Source organism: Saccopteryx bilineata, chromosome 7 (genome assembly GCF_036850765.1).
Source record: "Saccopteryx bilineata isolate mSacBil1 chromosome 7, mSacBil1_pri_phased_curated, whole genome shotgun sequence".
Taxonomy (NCBI): domain Eukaryota; kingdom Metazoa; phylum Chordata; class Mammalia; order Chiroptera; family Emballonuridae; genus Saccopteryx; species Saccopteryx bilineata.
The window spans coordinates 9,799,439-9,817,026 of record NC_089496.1 but is presented as its reverse complement, the minus strand read 5'-3'; the positions used below and the strand labels follow the sequence as shown (position 1 = coordinate 9,817,026).

At 39.1% G+C, this 17,588-nt stretch overlaps 1 protein-coding gene across 1 annotated transcript in view; it reads left to right on the top strand.

Annotated features, from left to right (window-relative positions):
* GNAI1 (G protein subunit alpha i1) overlaps window positions 1-17,588 on the top strand; it is a 103,409-nt gene that overhangs the window by 61,763 nt on the left and 24,058 nt on the right. Inside the window, exons 4-5 of the mRNA XM_066238965.1 lie at window positions 7,111-7,268; window positions 11,845-11,973. Of these exons, the coding sequence (XP_066095062.1) occupies window positions 7,111-7,268; window positions 11,845-11,973 (287 nt within the window). The remainder of the gene's footprint in view (window positions 1-7,110; window positions 7,269-11,844; window positions 11,974-17,588) is intronic.

The following is a 17,588-nucleotide window of genomic DNA, read 5'->3' as shown; positions in this document are numbered from 1 at the left end:
ATTTGTATTTCAACATTGGTGTTTTTTAGTTTCCTATCTTTAACCAAAAATACCCACCACAGATATAAATTAAACGAGTAAGAACAACAATTGAGAACTGCGTGGTGGTTACAACTCCCTTGGACGATGTACTGATGATACACAAGCTGAGGCTGACTCGTGAACCACAGCGCATGCTCACTCACGTTCTCGGAGACACGGCCTCGTTCTCCCTGCTGTGGGTGGAGCAGTAGTGGCCGGCCCGAGGTGGATTCCACGGCAGCCGGCCTCTGAGCCCGTGGGTGTGCTGTGTAGTTTTCTCTTCACTGGTTTTTGTTTTAATAACTAGTGTAAAACTTAACCTTCCAGAAACCTTTAACTGAATTTCCTGCTTCATTTTTAATTTGTTTTGTACAAAGTTGATGTATTATTATTATTGCTACTACTACTTTTTAATGGTTCCTTTGTATTTTTATATATTCAATATGTGTGTTTGCCACCTCCCTACAAATACTATGAAGGTTTTTTTGTATAGAGGCTATAACTTTCCTTTGTATCTTAATGTCTGCTCGAACTTTTTTTTTTTTTTTACATATGAGCTCAGTTCATGCTTAATAGGGGAAAAATGAATGAAGGCAACATTAAGAAGAAGAAATTGGAGAAATCTATATTAAATAAACCTGGCTAATTTTTACAACTCACATTTCTTTATAGGTTGCTAAGTGATATTATTGTTTTAACCTTTTTCTTTTAAACAAAGGTTTAAAGCTTAATGTAATGAATTAAAATTTTCAAGTGGATTTCAACAAATGCTTTTTGAGTATTAATATTAAACAAAAGGGAACCACTCCTTAGGTAAAAGTCAAAGAATTTTTGTAAATTGTACTTTACACCAGTTTTTCAACCACCTGTGAAATAGCTAACTGCCTGATGCTGTATGAAGATTATAGACCCAGTGATCTTGACCCAGTGATCTTGGTTGAATTTGCTTATGCTCAGGGTGATTTCTGCCTTAGTGGTCCCCGAAATAAATTTCCTATTTTCACTGGTCCCCAAGTATAAAAAGGTTAAAAACCACTGCTTTACACTAATTTCAATTATGGCAATTTAGACTTTTTAAAGTATTCTGCATTCATATTTTCCATGTGAATAGAGAAAGTTTTTGTGCTCCCAAGCAGTTTTTTATGAAGTCTTTTTTGTTTTTCTCTCAAACAGTGTTGCCATTTTCTGCTTTTTAGGAAACAAACAAAAAAGACGAACCTGGACTTTGTTTCAGGAATGACTGGGAGTAACTGCCCTCTTCATGAGCACTTCAGACTCCAGGAGTACCCCAGTCACTATCACCTTCAGCCTGTTCTATTGACGGCAGCCATTATTATTTAAAGACTGTGCGAATGTTTGTGCCTCGCGTTGGTTTTGATCAGTCTACTCTGTCTTCAGTTGACTTGTCATCTAGTTTAAAATAATTTGGCAAGAAAAGAAAATAAATCAAAACACAGACTGGTCGTTCACAGATAGTTTTGACAAGTACTTCCTTGGAGTAGCTTTGGCTCTGAGGAGCTGAGAGCCTTGCCTTGAATGGACTTACACAGTCTCCCGTATCCCCACTGCCTCGGACGCTCCTGCAGAGTGGCTGCCGTTCGCTGGCTTTCATTTTCTAATTTATTTCTTTAGTTATGTCTGTCTGTCAGATTTTTCCAGATTGCTTTTGAGAAAGGTATCAGTTTGCCTTCCTAGCAGCAGTTTAGGGCAGAGCCTTTTCTTAGCACTTGATAAGTAGCCAAAATTTAGGAGTCTTACTGGGTAATTCATTAGTGTATTTTACTTAATTTACATTTTCAGTTTTTAGTACAGTTGTGTAGTTTTCATATCCTTATTGACTATATTTTTTCTCTGTGTTAGCGGTCTTTCTCCCTTACTCATTTTCCTGTTGGAGTCTGATGTTTCAGTGATCTATTTGCTTGTTCGCATGTGCATATGTATTAACCCTTTGCCCACTAAAATATATATTTTCTCATGTTTGCTTGATTTACTGTATGGTTTTCATTTTAAAACCTTTCCCTATTATTTTTTCCATTATGTTTAAATTTAGAAAATCTCAGCCAAAGATTTACCAAATGTTCATGCTATTTTAAAATTATTTTCGGTGAGTTTTAACATCGTTTCTGTGTCTGTTCCTGAGCCCCTCGGAAAATTATTTTGCTGTGTGTGTGGAGTAAGGATCTGATTGTTCTTCTCTACACATGGCTACTAATTATTTATTAATGTTTTTGAATAGTCACATTCTTTCCTACTAATTTACCTTGCCACCTTTACTATATAATTATTTCAGATTTAGGATTATTTTCTTATTAATCTGCATTAATATCAGACTATGCTACATATTACAGACTTTTAATATGTGATAATTTTAGCCCTCCTTCCCCAGTATTCTTTTTCAGAATGTTCCTAGTTATTTCTACTTGTTATATTTCTAGATAAGTGTTTGATTTCATATTCTGGTTTAGGCTTAAGAGCAAGGTTATATTGTTTTTTATTTTGAGAAATATTGATTAATTTTATGGCAAAATGATAACATAATATGAGCACAGTATTTTTCCATTTTCCCAATATATGTATTTATTATCACATTTCTGTATCTCTTTTAACAGTAGGTTCTATTGTCCATATAAAGAATACTTCTTTAACTTGAAAATATACATTTATAAGATTCATAATTATATACACCAAAGTTATATGTAACACATTTATCATAACTTCCCTTCCTGACATAATGAAGCCTATGCTTACTGCAATTTAGTTAAAATGAACTTAGATTATTTCAGTTTTAGGCTTTTAACCTCCTTTAAGCAGCACTTTGGGAGAAAAAGAAATATTGCTTCCTATTTCCTTGCCTCAGTCAGTTTTACTTTGATTACATTTGACTTTTTAGAGAAAAATATTTTACACTGACGTCTTTCTTCTTCAAAGCAATTCTTTACTGTCTGGGATTGCTGCCGTGAAATGGTGACTCCACTAAGGTGCTCAGGATTCCTTAAAGGTGCACTGACTTCGATGACAGCAGTATGGCTGTCTTCAGTTTGTAGGAGTTATTATATGCTCTATAGGGTTGTGGTAGATTAAATATGTAAGTGGTTTTCCTCCATGCTGTCCAGGATTGTTGGCAAAATTGTTAATGAAATAATTGAGCTCAAACATTAAAACAAAAGATTCCCATATACATATCAATCATGATATCAATATATTGACCAAAATTTCAGGGGTGCCACTATTTTTAAGATTCCATCATATTTTTTAGTTTGCATTGTAGAAGTGCTTTCTAGTGTTTTCTATTTAAACTCATCTCATTGATGAATCTTATCTGCTCTATCACAGTAAGAAGTCATTTCTCATTCCTCCTCTTTTGTTTTGGATAGCTTTGTTAAAAAGGGTTCTTATGGAATTGGAATCTGATATCTTTTACCCTAAGAATTTTCCTTTTTCTAGCTGTTTGTAAACATGAAGTTGGTTCTTTCTTACCTTTAATGATCCTTACTTAATGTGACAGCCCTCAGGATCCTTTCTAGTGTCTCTCCTGCCCTGGACAGACCCATCTGCATTCTCATTAAGTGAATGACAGCTTCAAATAAAATGTGCTGTCACTAAGTAAATACAATATGTGAAATGTTCCCTGACCATCAGTGGGAGAAGAGGACCATATTCTGTCTCTTGACATGCTAGCATTTTATGTCTCTTTTGCTGAGCTACCAAAACATGCCATGATATAAATTGGAATTTATATTCTCTAAACCAGCTTATTTTCATTTAGTTGTTAGCAATTTGAAAACAATAACTTGGCTACATCCAAGGATTTTTCTTGCTACCCACAGACAGATGCCTGGCAAATAACATTTCTTCCTAACATCACAAATGAGTTCCTGCAAATAGCTTTACTGATTTTTAGCCCTTCTGACTAAATTCCAGTCTTTTCTTCAATAATCCCTATCCTTTTTCTACCTTCTGTCACACACTCTTGTTTATCTTTATAAATATTGCAAAATAACATTATTTTACATGAATCTTGAAAATACTTCATTCCATAGCAAGATAGGATTATTGTCATCATTCTATAATTGTTAAATTTATCCTGTCTTGGCTAAAAAGGCAGTGGTGTAGTAGATAGAGCATTGGCCTGGGATGTTGAGGACCCAGGTTCAAACCCCCGAGGTTGCCGGCTTCATTGCATGCTCACTGGCTTGAGCGTGGGGTTGCTGGCTTGAGTGTGGGGTCACAGACCATAGACATGACCCCATGGACATTGGCTTGAGCTCAAAGGCCACTAGCTTGAACCCTAGGTTGCTGGCTTGAGCAAAGGGTCACTGGCTTGGCTGGAGCCCCCCAATCAAGGCACGTATGAGAAAGTAATCGAGGAACAGCTAAGGTGCTGCAACTATGAGTTGATGCTTCTCATCTCTCTCCCTTCCTGCCTCTCTCTCTCTCTCACTAAAAAAAAAAAAAAATTATTCTGTCTTAGGCCGTGGCTACTTACTAATTGTTAAGTAAGCAATATGTGTGATGAATGGGTGACTAATTAGCTGTGGAACATTATTGCTTAACCACTCTATCTTGAGTTCTCTTTCTAGAATAATTTGTAAGGTACCTTCGTGCTTAAATTTATTACCTTAATGCTCATATAGAGATATCTGAATGCCCTGCTAATGACATTGAAATGAATATTTCTAATTAGTTTTTCAAGGAAAAGAGACTATTTTATATTTTATCAGAAAGAGACATTTTTGAATGTCACGAGTAGAGTTTTTAAATAGCGCTTCCAAAGTTTCTTATGTCTTTTCTACAAGCTTATTCCTAGAAAATGTGAAGAGAATATAATTGTTAACCAATACTGGAGAATATTAGTCTTTTCTATCAAGAAATTTTATTGCACTTGAGTACATATGTCATAATGAGAGCTCATTTTAAAACTCACTAAGTGAGAAATACTTTTCTAAAATGGATGAAGAAAATGTTTGATGTTTAATAAAAATGACCAAATTTAGAAATTTCTCATATAGGTAATTATTAGGAAAAATAAATAATTATGTACTAGAATTAGTAAATAGTCCTAAGAATATTTTGAAACCATGTCATGTCGGGGTTTGTTAGGGCTCCTGTACACCTGTTACTTGCTTGCATGCATTTCTCTTGTGAGTTACTGAAAAGGGAAACATATGCTTGACCAATATGTCCCCATGCTGAGAGACTTGATTATTTTTCATGATGGTTACATCTGAAAATGTTTGAAAATGACAGAAGAATAAATTTATATTGTTAGATAGTACCCTCTGCTAGCCTGTGCTACCAACTGCTTTTCTTCAGTGTACCTTGTCATAATATGTGCCATCACTTAATCAACATTTCCTACAATGCTTTGAAAAAGTGCTCCTTGAGAAAAATTAGGGATGATTTACCCAGTTAACAAAGCTACAAGTCTCAGGTTAAAGAGTATCTCTGTGAAAAGAGCAACTTTACATCTCCCCTATTTTTGGATTAGCTGTGTTGTTACCTAAGACGAGAGTTGTGTTATCCTTCACTGTAACTGCAGCCCACATGGGGCTGTTGAGTATCTGAGAAGTCTCTAGAGCTGAAATGTGTTGTCTGTATAAAATAAACACCAGACTTTGAAGACTAGACATCTATAAAAATCTGAACTGTCTCATTAATATTTATTGATAATATAAGTCAAATATAATATATTGTCCAATTAAATTTTCTTTTCTCACATTTTGAAATCTGACTGTTGGGAAACTTAGAATTTCGTTAGTTGCTCACCTTATATTTATTTTGGACAGCACTGACCTAGTGAATTTGACTACCTGTGGATAAAGTATAACTATACAACATATTTGTAACCTCAAAACTTAAATTTAGTTAACTTTATATGTAATATTTCTTTATTTAAATGTTTTGGCTTCTTGTCTTCTATATGCATCATGATTATTTCTATTCTAGAGCTGAGCTTATTTTGTGTCCTAAACCTGCATTATCAAACACCACCCCTACCTCCTAGCCCATTGATTTAATATATAGTAGATCTCCCCTTATCTGCAGGAATGTTGCAAGACCTCCAGTGGATACCTGAAATCACGGGTAGTACTGAACCCTATATATCCTGTTTTTCCTATACAAACATACTTGAGATAAGTACAACTTATAAATTAGGCACGGTAAGAGATAGACAACAATAAATAATAAAATAGAACAATTATAACAGTATACTGTATTAAAAGTTATGTGAATGTGGCTTCTCTCTGTACCTCTCAAAATCTTCCTACACTGTGCTCAGTCTTGTAATGCTGAAGGAGGATAAGATGTCTACGTGCTGCAGTGACGTGAGCTGAATGAGTCCTGTAGGCACTGTGATGTAGCATTAGGCTACTGCTGACCTTCCGATGATACTTCACAAGGAGGATCATTGGCTTCAGGTTATCCTAGATTATGGAGCCATGACGATGTCAGTGGACAGGGAAATTTAATATTTTCAAGCCACGGTTGACCGCGGGTAACTGAAACTGTAGAAGACGAAACTGCAGATAAGGGGATATATTGTATACATACTTTAAAGTCTTCTGAAAACCTCACATCAGTTTGTGAAATTATTTGTGCTTATTCCACATCAATTTCTTCCTTCTCTGAACTTGTATTGCTTCTATGAAGAATGTCAGAAAGCTAACATTTCATTAGATTTTATCTTAAAATTGTGTTAATGTATTTCTTAGATTAGACTCATTTTTGGGAGGGAATGGCAGAGCGTACATTCTTGTGACTTCTCAAAAGAGATAATTCTCAGTGTACAGCAGGCTGTCCGTGCAGAGTTGCTGAATATGTCCCCTCATAAGCTGTTAGTTTCCTTCTTCCAACTCCCTAGCACCTCGATAGCTATCACAGAAACTACAAAACCTAGATGCATGATTTCAAATTACGCTCTTTTGGGTGAGCCGACTTTTTAAACTGGTGTTTTACAGAAATGAAAGTTATGACACCAATAACAACATAAAGGGAATTCACTGTTGCACTTTCTGTCATTTACATTAGTACATTTCATCTGTAAAGTTTCTTTTTTAATTTCTTTATAAACGATCTTTGAATGTTCAGGATGATGCCCGCCAACTCTTTGTGCTTGCTGGAGCTGCTGAGGAAGGCTTCATGACAGCAGAACTTGCTGGAGTTATAAAGAGACTGTGGAAAGATTGTGGTGTACAGGCCTGTTTCAACAGGTCCCGAGAATACCAGCTTAACGATTCTGCAGCATAGTAAGTAATCAACTTTAGAACTAAACTATCATAAATAATTACTTGTAAGTCAGATATGCCTCCACATCGATGTTATTGCAGAATTAGCTGACACATTCTTGTACAACTCAGGATGTTCACATGCTTGAAAACTTGGTGTTTTCTGTGAGTTTGTAGATAACAATATTATTTCCTTTGTATTCAGAGTGTCTCCAGAGACTCATGCTTATGTAAGTCTAATTAAAACATGTAGAATGGGACTTTCTAGTGTACTTCCAAGAAAGTAATTGAAACTTCCCAAAGACTGTTCTGAAGGTATATCTCTAGTTTGCCTGGGACTTGCCAAGGGGAAAGGTAACTGATTTGGGTTCTTTTGTTATACTAATGGTGCCCAAGAAGAATTCCTTGTCTAGTGACAGGCACCTTGAATGACATACACCCCCTTTGAAGGGATGCTTGGTGATTCCAAGATAGTTTCTGAGTAAAATAGCTTTACATGTGGAACTTGTCAATTGTATGTGCCCTTTTGCATTAGACATTGCTTACAGCTATCAGAGTCCAGTTTTAGAGAAGGGAAGGCTGCCCTGATTTTCCAGATGGTAGCCAGAAAGTGTGTAAAGCAGATTGTGATAAAACCTAATTGGGGAGCATTCTGCTTTGGTGATCTACATAGAATTAAAAAAATTAAGTATTTGTTTCCATAATTGGCACACAGACTCAAAAATGTCAGCTAGGACATGAGTAGTATTAATTGGTCTTAAAACATGCTGTGCATTCACTTTACTTTCCAAGTGTGTTCCGTGTTCTTAGAAGAGCTCTTGTCTCTTAGGGATACAAGTGAGGATTAGATTGAAGATGACAGGCGTTAGAGGGTCTAGGTTAGTGGTCAGCAAACTGCGGCTTGCAAGCCACATGCAGCTCTTTGGCCCCTTGAGGGTGGCTCTTCCAGAAAATACCACATGCTGGCGCTACCTCGATAAGGAATGTACCTATTTATATAGTTTAAAAAATTTGGCTCTCAAAAGAAATTTCAATCATACTGTTGATATTTGGCTCTGTTGACTAATGAGTTTGCCGACCACTGGTCTAGGTAAATACACACACTTTCTCACACTGAACAACATGGCTGGGCCTATGTATAGCATGTCATTTGTTGTACATCAGAGTACTCGGTGTGTGTTACATGAAGGATGTAGTGTGTGAATAAATAATATGTTACTGTATAACCTGTATTTTTACATTATATTTCTTAATCTGTATTTTTAATGTTTTACAAGTATACAAACCTAGTATATTATTACAAATCTAGTTTATATGTATGTGTAATGTTTCTTATTCAGTATGGAGCCCATCTCTGCCACTAGTTTTTCTTTCTTACTAGAGAATAAATATCGTTTGACTTACTGAATAGATCCTTGCATCCCTGTTTTATGTACGCATAAGAAGACATATTTTCTTTCATAACACGGATTTACATTTATTTTGAACTCATTTAATTTGTACTTATATTGAGACTGTTGGGTTATTTCCTCCCTCTGCCCGCACACTATACATTCAGGAGAGTCTGTTTTTGCCCAGCATTCCAGTTTCATTGCCTGACACACAGTCCTCCCTGAATGTGCCTGTGTTAGAAGTGAATGAATTAATAAACCAAACGTTACAGAGACTAGAAGATAAGTGAAAAGAAAGTTACTTAGAACACAACTCTTGGACTGTAATATTTGCTTTGGCACCTCCAGTACCTGCAGAAAAATCTGAGGGGAACCACTGTGAGGTGAGAAGGTGGCTCTGAGTAAAGCCTAGCAACAGGGGCTATTTCAGTAATTCAGGGGACAACAGGTTGAAATGTGTTGCCTCAAGTGGGGGCACTTCTTGGACCCCTCAGTCTATTCACATAGACCCTTTTGTGTCCCATGCTTAGGTCCTCATGGGGAACAATATATTGCTTTGGCTCCCCATTATTTCATTACTGGGAGTTCTGACCTTCAGATGGCAGTAGTGGAGCCATTTTTCAAGAATGAAGTCATAGAAGTCTTTTGTTTCTCTCTCTGAAGTGAGAAATTGGGAGGCAGAGAGACAAACTCCCACATGTGCCTAATCGGGATCTACCTGGCATGCCCACCAGGGGGCGATGTTCTGCCCCATCTGGAGCATTGCTCCTTTGCAACCGGAGCCATTCTAGCACCTGAGCTGGAGGCCATGGAGCCATCCTCAGCACCTGGGCCAACTTGCTCCAGTGGAGCCTTAGCTGCAGGAGGAGAAGAAAGAGATAGAAGGGAGAGGGGAAAGGGTAGAGAAGTAGATGGTCACTTCTCCTGTGTGCCCTGACTGGGAATTGAACCCAGAACCTCCACATGCTGGGCCAACACTCTACCAATGAGCCAACCAGCCAGGGATAAAAATATTTTTCTTCATAGAGATTACAGGGCATTTTGTTTCCCGGGTTCTTGACTGGAGATGGGGATGCTGCCTGGTTGCCCATTAAGATTTATCTAACCACCAATTTACACCAGTAAATTCAATAAAAAAAAATACAGTGGTACCTTGACACAGGAGTGCTTTAAATCACGAGCAATTTGAGAGATGAGCAGTCACTTCTGGGATATTTTGCTTTAATTCACACTCAGATGTTTGAATCAGGAGCTTCTACCACCCTCCACTAGATTTGACACACGAGCAGATTGAGTCACGAGCTCAGCCATGAAATGATTTAACCTCGTGGGTCAAGGTACCACTATAGTAACAATTGGAATTTTGTCCAAGACCTATATTTTGTCTTGTTAAAATATAAATGTGCATTATTTTCAGAGACTATTAGAACTATAGCAGTTATAAGCAAACAAATGTATTAATGAGTAATCAGCACATTTTTAAATAAGAGTAGTTCAGTATTTCATAAGGACAGTTGGTAAAATCTTGCCATGGCCTATTTGTTTATTAAATCAGATTATTTTAAAACAATAAGGTATAACATTATATATTAAATGTAGTTAATGTATGGAAATAAAATACAAGGCCCTGGCCGGTTGGCTCAGCGGTAGAGCATCGGCCTGGCGTGCAGGGGACCCGGGTTCAATTCCCGGCCAGGGCACATAGGAGAAGCGCCCATTTGCTTCTCCACCGCTCCCTCCTTCTTCTCTGTCTCTCTCTTCCCCTCCCACAGCCAAGGCTCCATTGGAGCAAAGATGGCCCGGGCTCTGGGGATGGCTCCTTGGCCTCTGCCCCAGGCGCTAGAGTGGCTCTGGTTGCGGCAGAGCGACGCCCCAGAGGGGCAGAGCATCGCCCCCTGGTGGGCAGAGCGTCGCCCTGGTCGGCGTGCTGGGTGGATCCCGGTCGGGCGCATGCGGGAGTCTGTCTGACTGTCTCTCCCCGTTTCCAGCTTCAGAAAAAAAAAAAAAAAATTAAAAAAATTAAAAAAATATATATATCAACATCAGATACTTGTTCCTGTCTAAACATTTTGGTTACTAATTCACTGTTTGGATAGTTTTCAAACTACCTCCATGAATCAGATATTTACTCACCTCTTTTGTTTGCAAGGCCCCATTTTGGAGGCCAAGGAGCAGTGTCAGAGGACAGCCTCGGCTGAGGCTGCAGTGGTTGGGGCATCGCTGTACCTGAGCCTCCTTCCGCACTCGTCTTCCACACTCGGCCCTGGGCGCTGCAGAGCGCTGCAGAGATGCTCAGTCAGCTGACCATGGGTTCATTCCAGATTCTCATTTTAGGTTGTGTTTCGCGTGTCTGTGGCTTTACTTAAGAGCAACAAGATGTCACTATTTCTGCCTGCATACTGTTTTACTGCTTGTCTTGATGTGAATGACATTTCTTTTTCTGTCCCATCATTCAAATTTCTGTTTATACCCCTCACTATCCATGAAGCTTTGTTTAACTACCCAGGTTCACATTAATCTCTGCATACATGGACTTTCTATAACTCTGTGCACTGTACTGTATAATTGGACACAAACTACATAAAATGATTGCATAGTATGACACAATATATTTGGAATTATTGGCAGAGAGTGTTGAATGAGTGATTACAATCAGTCAGAAGTAAAATTTGAATATTGATTTAGAAAGCCGGCAAAATTCAAAGTTAAGGGTTACATGTAGTGTTTTCCATTGTGCAACTGAAGGTTGGTTGAAGAGGAACATCATCAAATTCAGCCTTTGGCCAGACGTATTCTCACTATCTTCTCAAAAACTAACTTTCTCAATCCTCAACAAAAGAGTAACGTCTGGAGCGCAAACACAGCACTGCATCACAAAAAGTGAAATCAAGAAATTGTAGGAAACAAACACATGGTGTGCAGTTATTTTGGGTGTTTTTAAGAAGTTATTATTAGTCTGTTTTCTTTCCCAACAAGGAGGATTACTAATTAAGAAATGTTCGAAGAGTTTTGTGGCTGGAGAAGTATAAATCCATTTCAGTGGGAATTGTGTAAGCTATTGCCTTAAATTGGTTGTATTACATCATTACACAGAAATGTAAAAACTTGGAATATTGCATGCATCAGAATGTCTTACTCTTTGATTTAGATGATCTCTATTGGCTATATTAACTGTTAGCATATTGTTTTATTTTTTATGTTTTCAGCTATTTGAATGACTTGGACAGAATAGCACAGCCAAATTATATCCCAACTCAGCAAGACGTGCTCAGAACTCGAGTGAAAACTACAGGAATTGTTGAAACCCATTTTACCTTCAAAGATCTTCACTTTAAGTGAGTAGCTTCAAAGCATGTGATTTATAAATTAAGATATAAAACACATTGTTTAGGGAAAAAGGTGTAATTATAAACATTTAGAAAATTTAGATTTGGAAATTATAAAAATATTCTCAGATGATTAGACAAAAGACTTTTTAGGTGAAAGAGAGCAGGAAACATTCTTAGGAATGTTTATATGTTTATTTGAGAACAAATAGCTATGAAAATTCTTTTTGCATGTATTTTCAAAGTGATTTAAACAACAGTAGTTTTTGGCTTTTATTTCTAAATAGAAAATACTACTCTAATACTGTACATTTTGGGAAAGTTCTGCCATCAATTTTAGGTAGAAAGAGAGTTTTCCTGATAGAATATATGTTTGTTTATGGAAATATTTTAAAAGAAGGGTATCTTTTAAAAATTTCTTATGAAAATTTTTATTCATGCAAACTGATACGATGAAAAATGTTTGTTTAATTTAGAGTGTACTGGTTATCAACTTTCCGAGGCCAGAGCAGGGAAGCACTGAGTTGAAGGGGCTACAGAAACGAAGGGGTCTTGGGGTTCGCTTAGTCCAGTGTGCTCATTTTATACTGAGCCAGACTCAGGGAAGTTCAGGGAAACATTGTATGTATTCAGATTTAAAGAATGTATTATTCTTTTTCCAATAACAATTTTCAAAGGATGTCCAAAACTGATGGACTTTGCTTTGGGTAACTAATGATCTGAAACAGTCATGATAATAAAGCAGAATTTCTGTGAGCATCTTATAAAAAGATTCCAAGCCAAAGATAAAAAAGTCATCATCAGCTCAGTTTCTGAAGAAGCGGACAATCATAAGTTGTGGGAAGTACAGTTAAATGTGTGCAATGACACCTTTGCTGCTCTCCTCCAGTATTTTAAGTACATTTAGCATTTGTCACTAATTTATTCCACATTCAACAGTTCATATAATTGAGTTTTCCAGAAACTAAAATTTAATTTCAACTTTCCATAGCAGTTCCCCTCCCAAAAAGCAGACATTGCCCTCCTCAAACAGATATAGGTCATACTTAGTTGATCTGACCATGTAACTGTGCTTTAGATACAGTTTTGCATCTGCTTTTAATTGTATTTGTTTTTCTATTTTTTAAGCTGTCAATGGACATTTTTTGTTGCTGTCATTATCTTTTATTGAAATCATTTACCTTCTTTTGGTCTACTTACTACTTCTAGACTATTAAAGGACCAAATTCAGGAATTAATATTATCTGTCTTACCTGAGAACTATTACCATATTTATCTCAAAATTATGAAGTGATTTTAATTATAAGGAAGTTCATTGATTTCAATCTAAATACTATATTCTGTAGCTAACTTAAATTATGTTCAGATAATGGTTTTCTTCTAACCATGTACAATAGCTCAAAGAGAAAATACATGGGTTTGGTTAGCAAGTAAGGGTTCTAGACCCAGGCACCCATTCGATTGGGCAGACTTGGTTAAGATCCCTGAGTGTTGCCATATTGCCCACTGTCAGAGTTTTGTTTTGTTTTTTGTTTTTTTTTCTGAAGCTGGAAACGGGGAGGCAGTCAGACAGACTCCCGCATGCGCCCAACCGGGATCCACCCGGCATGCCCACCAGGGGGCGATGTTCTGCCTCTCCGGGGCATCGCTCTGTCGCGACCAGAGCCATTCTAGTGCCTGGGGCAGAGGCCAAGGAGCCATCCCCAGCGCCCGGGCCATCTTTTTGCTCCAATGAAGCCTCGGCTGCGGGAGGGGAAGAGAGAGACAGAGAGGAAGGAGAGAGGGAGGGTTGGAGAAGCAGATAGGTGCCTCCCCTGTGTGCCCTGGCCAGGAATTGAACCCGGGACTCCTGCATGCCAGGCCAATGCTCTACCACTGAGCCAACTGGCCAGGGCCCACTGTCAGAGTTTTAAGCATAAAATGAGTTATTTCCTGGAAAGGAAAGGTTGTGGGACCGAGAGCTCTGTAAATGGTGAGAAATGGCAGAGGTAAACGCTGCGCTGATCAGATAGTACTTGAGGCGATCTAACTGTAAAATTCACTTTCAGTCTGGTTGGATTCGCCTTAAAATTCACTTCCAGACCATACTTTTCACTGCCAGCCTGGCTTTCTCAGTTGTCATTTCAGCATCAGGGATGGACTGGGATTCGATGATCTTTGCCATGAACTTTCTAGGAAGCCCATGTACCTCACTCTATTTAGGCTCCTCAGATGAGGTAGAATGTCACAGGGTACATTTAGTTACTGCTTGCACTTGCTGACCTAATGATAAACATAGAAGAAGTTTGGGGGAAACTGCAGATAAACAGTGTCTTATTTTGGATTTGGGAATTCTTTTAAATTACTATCATTGTGCCCTGGCCAGTTACTTAGTGGGTGCAAGTGTCATCCCAAGTTTGCAGTTCAGTCCCTCGTCAGGGCATATAGAGGAAGCAACCAATGAATGTACAACTAAGTGAAACAACAAGTGAATGCTTCTCTCTCTTTCTGTCTCTCGTTTTCTCTCCCCGTTCCTCTCTCTCTCTCTCTAAAGTCAATCAATAATAATAATTATAAAAATATCATCATTACTACCGTATGGTTCCAGATTTGCTTTTCTGTGTGTGAGAAGTGTGTGTGGGGGGGGTGTATCAGACTCTCGCATGGACCCGACCAGGATCCACACAGCATGCCCACCAGGGGGCGATGCTTGGCCCTCTGGAGTGTTGCTTCACTATATTCGGACCCATTCTAGCGCCTAAGGCGGAGGCCATGGATCTGTCCCCAACACCCAATCCAGCTTTGCTCCAAAGGAGCCTTGGCTGCTGGTGGGGAAGTGAAAGAGAAAGAGGAAGGAGCGGGGGAAGAGTGGAGAAGCAGATGGACACTTCTCCTGTGTGCCCTGACCAGGAATCAAACCTGGGACTTCCACAGCTGGGCCAACACTCTACTGCTGAGCCAACCAGCCAGGGCTCAGATTTGCTTTTAATGTTAAATGAGCATCAGAAGAATGAGGGCAGAAATGTATTTAAATTAATTCTGCTTGGAACTGTTGAGTGTGTTTATCATTTTGTATGTTTTGTGTTGTAATTCATTGTCTAATATTAACTACTGATGTAAAATTTAAATTTCACTTATTTTGTGGTATGATAGAGATTAAATTCAAAATTAAGCAATAAGACATTACTCTTCAAGAATTTATCTTAGCCCTGGCCGGTTGGCTCAGCGGTAGAGCGTCGGCCTGGCGTGCAGGGGACCCGGGTTCGATTCCCGGCCAGGGCACATAGGAGAAGCGCCCATTTGCTTCTCCACCCCCACCCCCTCCTTCCTCTCTGTCTCTCTCTTCCCCTCCCGCAGCCAAGGCTCCATTGGAGCAAAGATGGCCCGGGCGCTGGGGATGGCTCCTTGGCCTCTGCCCCAGGCGCTAGAGTGGCTCTGGTCACGGCAGAGCGACGCCCTGGAGGGGCAGAGCATCGCCCCCTGGTGGGCAGAGCGTGGCCCCTGGTGGGCGTGCCAGGTGGATCCCGGTCGGGTGCATGTGGGAGTCTGTCTGACTGTCTCTCCCCGTTTCCAGCTTCAGAAAAATACAAAAAAAAATAAAAAATAAAAAAGAATTCATCTTAACCCCTCTGTGTCTAGACATACATGGGTTATTTTGCTTTAAAGAATCAGCGGATTTATTTTACTATGATATTTTTGCTGAATATAGAATTAAAGCATTCCTTCTATTGTAAAATGATCATTAAAATAGAAAACAAACTTCTTTTTATCTTTCCTAGCAGTATAAACCTGTAATAGGTTTTGAAGTGCAGTATGCTATTGGTAGGATTGATATCCATCCATATATGGTCAGCTAGCCTGGACCGGTCAGCCTTGGTCGTGATGCTATTATTGGATGACACCCGAGGATAAGTCAGCAAGCACTTCTCAGGGTCTCCAGGCCTTGACCCCTCTCCTCCTAAAAAAGACACCCAAGAAAACAAATTCAGTCCCTGTTTGATACTAGTCAGAAGTCTCATCTTTTCATATGCAGAACGTACTATAATTTTGTTCTGTTTATGATTAATACTTTAAAAATTAGAAATTCAAAATTTGAAGGTAATTCTAGTGTGTGTGTGAAACAGTGAATAATGCTCTGTGGACAATTCTATCATATATAGTATCAATTCTTAGTCATTCGTGCTCCTTGGCGTAAGAATTAGACCAGTGACTTTCAAAGTATGGTCTCAGATCAGCATCATTGCTTTCATCTGTCTGGGGAGTCTGCTGTGCACAAATGTTCGGAAAGCACTGGCTTAGATCATAGAGGTTCTTTGTTTATGACCAATGTATGAGTGACCCTCATTTATTTCTAATTTAAGTATTTTTTATTATTGAGAGGCGGGGAAGCAGAGACAGACTCCTGCATGCACCCTGACTGGGATCCACCCAGCAAGTGCCCTACCAGGCAATGCTCTGCCTGTTTGGGCCACTGCTCCATTGCTCAGCAACCTGAGCTATTTTAGCACCTGAGGTGAGGTCGTGGCTGCAGGAGTGGAAAAGAGAGAAGGGGAGGAGAGGAGCAAATGACCGCTTCTGCTGTGTGCCCTGACTGGTAATCAAACCCAGGACTTCCACATGCCAGGCAATGCTCTACCACTGAGTCAGCCGGCTAGGGCCTAGTTTAAATAAATTGAAGAGATTTCTTTTGTTGTCAGATTACCTAATGATCAAGTTAAAACTCTTTTATACTTAACATTCCCATAGCATAATTGGAAAACCTGGATATTTAACATGGTAAAGCTAGTCTATTATTATTTGAAAGTGTTTTAAAGTATTCTGTAGACATACAATTTATTTCTTTAGTCAACAAATACTGCCTGATTAGGCAGTGGCGCAGTGGATAGAGAGCCTGGGACACTGAGGACCCAGGTTTAAAACCCCAAAGTTGCTGGTTTGAACATGGGGTTGTTTGCTTGAGTGTAGGATCATAGACGAGACCCCATAATCATTGGCCCAAAGCCTAAGGTCACTGGCTTGAGCAAGGGCTCACTAGCTCAGCTGGAGCACCCCCAGTCAAGGTATGTGTGAGGAAGTAATCAATGAACAGCTAAGGTGCTGCAACTATGAGCTCATGCTTCTCATCTCTCTCCCTTCCTGTCTCTGTCCCCTGTCCCTCTCTCTCTCAGTCTTTCCAAAAGTGTGTGTGTGTGTGTGTGTGTGTGTGTGTGTGTACTGACATGTGTCCAGAGTAGGGGATGGATGTAAGTGAGAAAAATAGTTTTTATGTTTACACTGTTGGGGGCATGAGGTAAATAGCTAATATTCAGGGGATAATTGCTATAGTAAAAAATAAAGGAAGGTGGGAGGATGTATTCGTTTCCTAGGTTAGCTGTAACAAATTACTATAAAACTGGGTGGCATAAAACAGCAAACTTATTCTTTCCTAGTTGTGAGGGCTAGACATTGGAAAGCACTGTCAGCAGAGCTGTGCTCTGTCTGGAGGCTCTAGAAAAGAGAGCCCCTGCCTCTTCCTGGCTTCTGGTGCTGGTTGGTAGTGGTCAGTGTTCCTTGTCCAGTAGCCACATCACTTGAATTTGTTACTTTTGTCACATGGCATTTTTCCATGTGTGTGCCTGGTTCTCTTTGCTTACTAGTTCATTCCT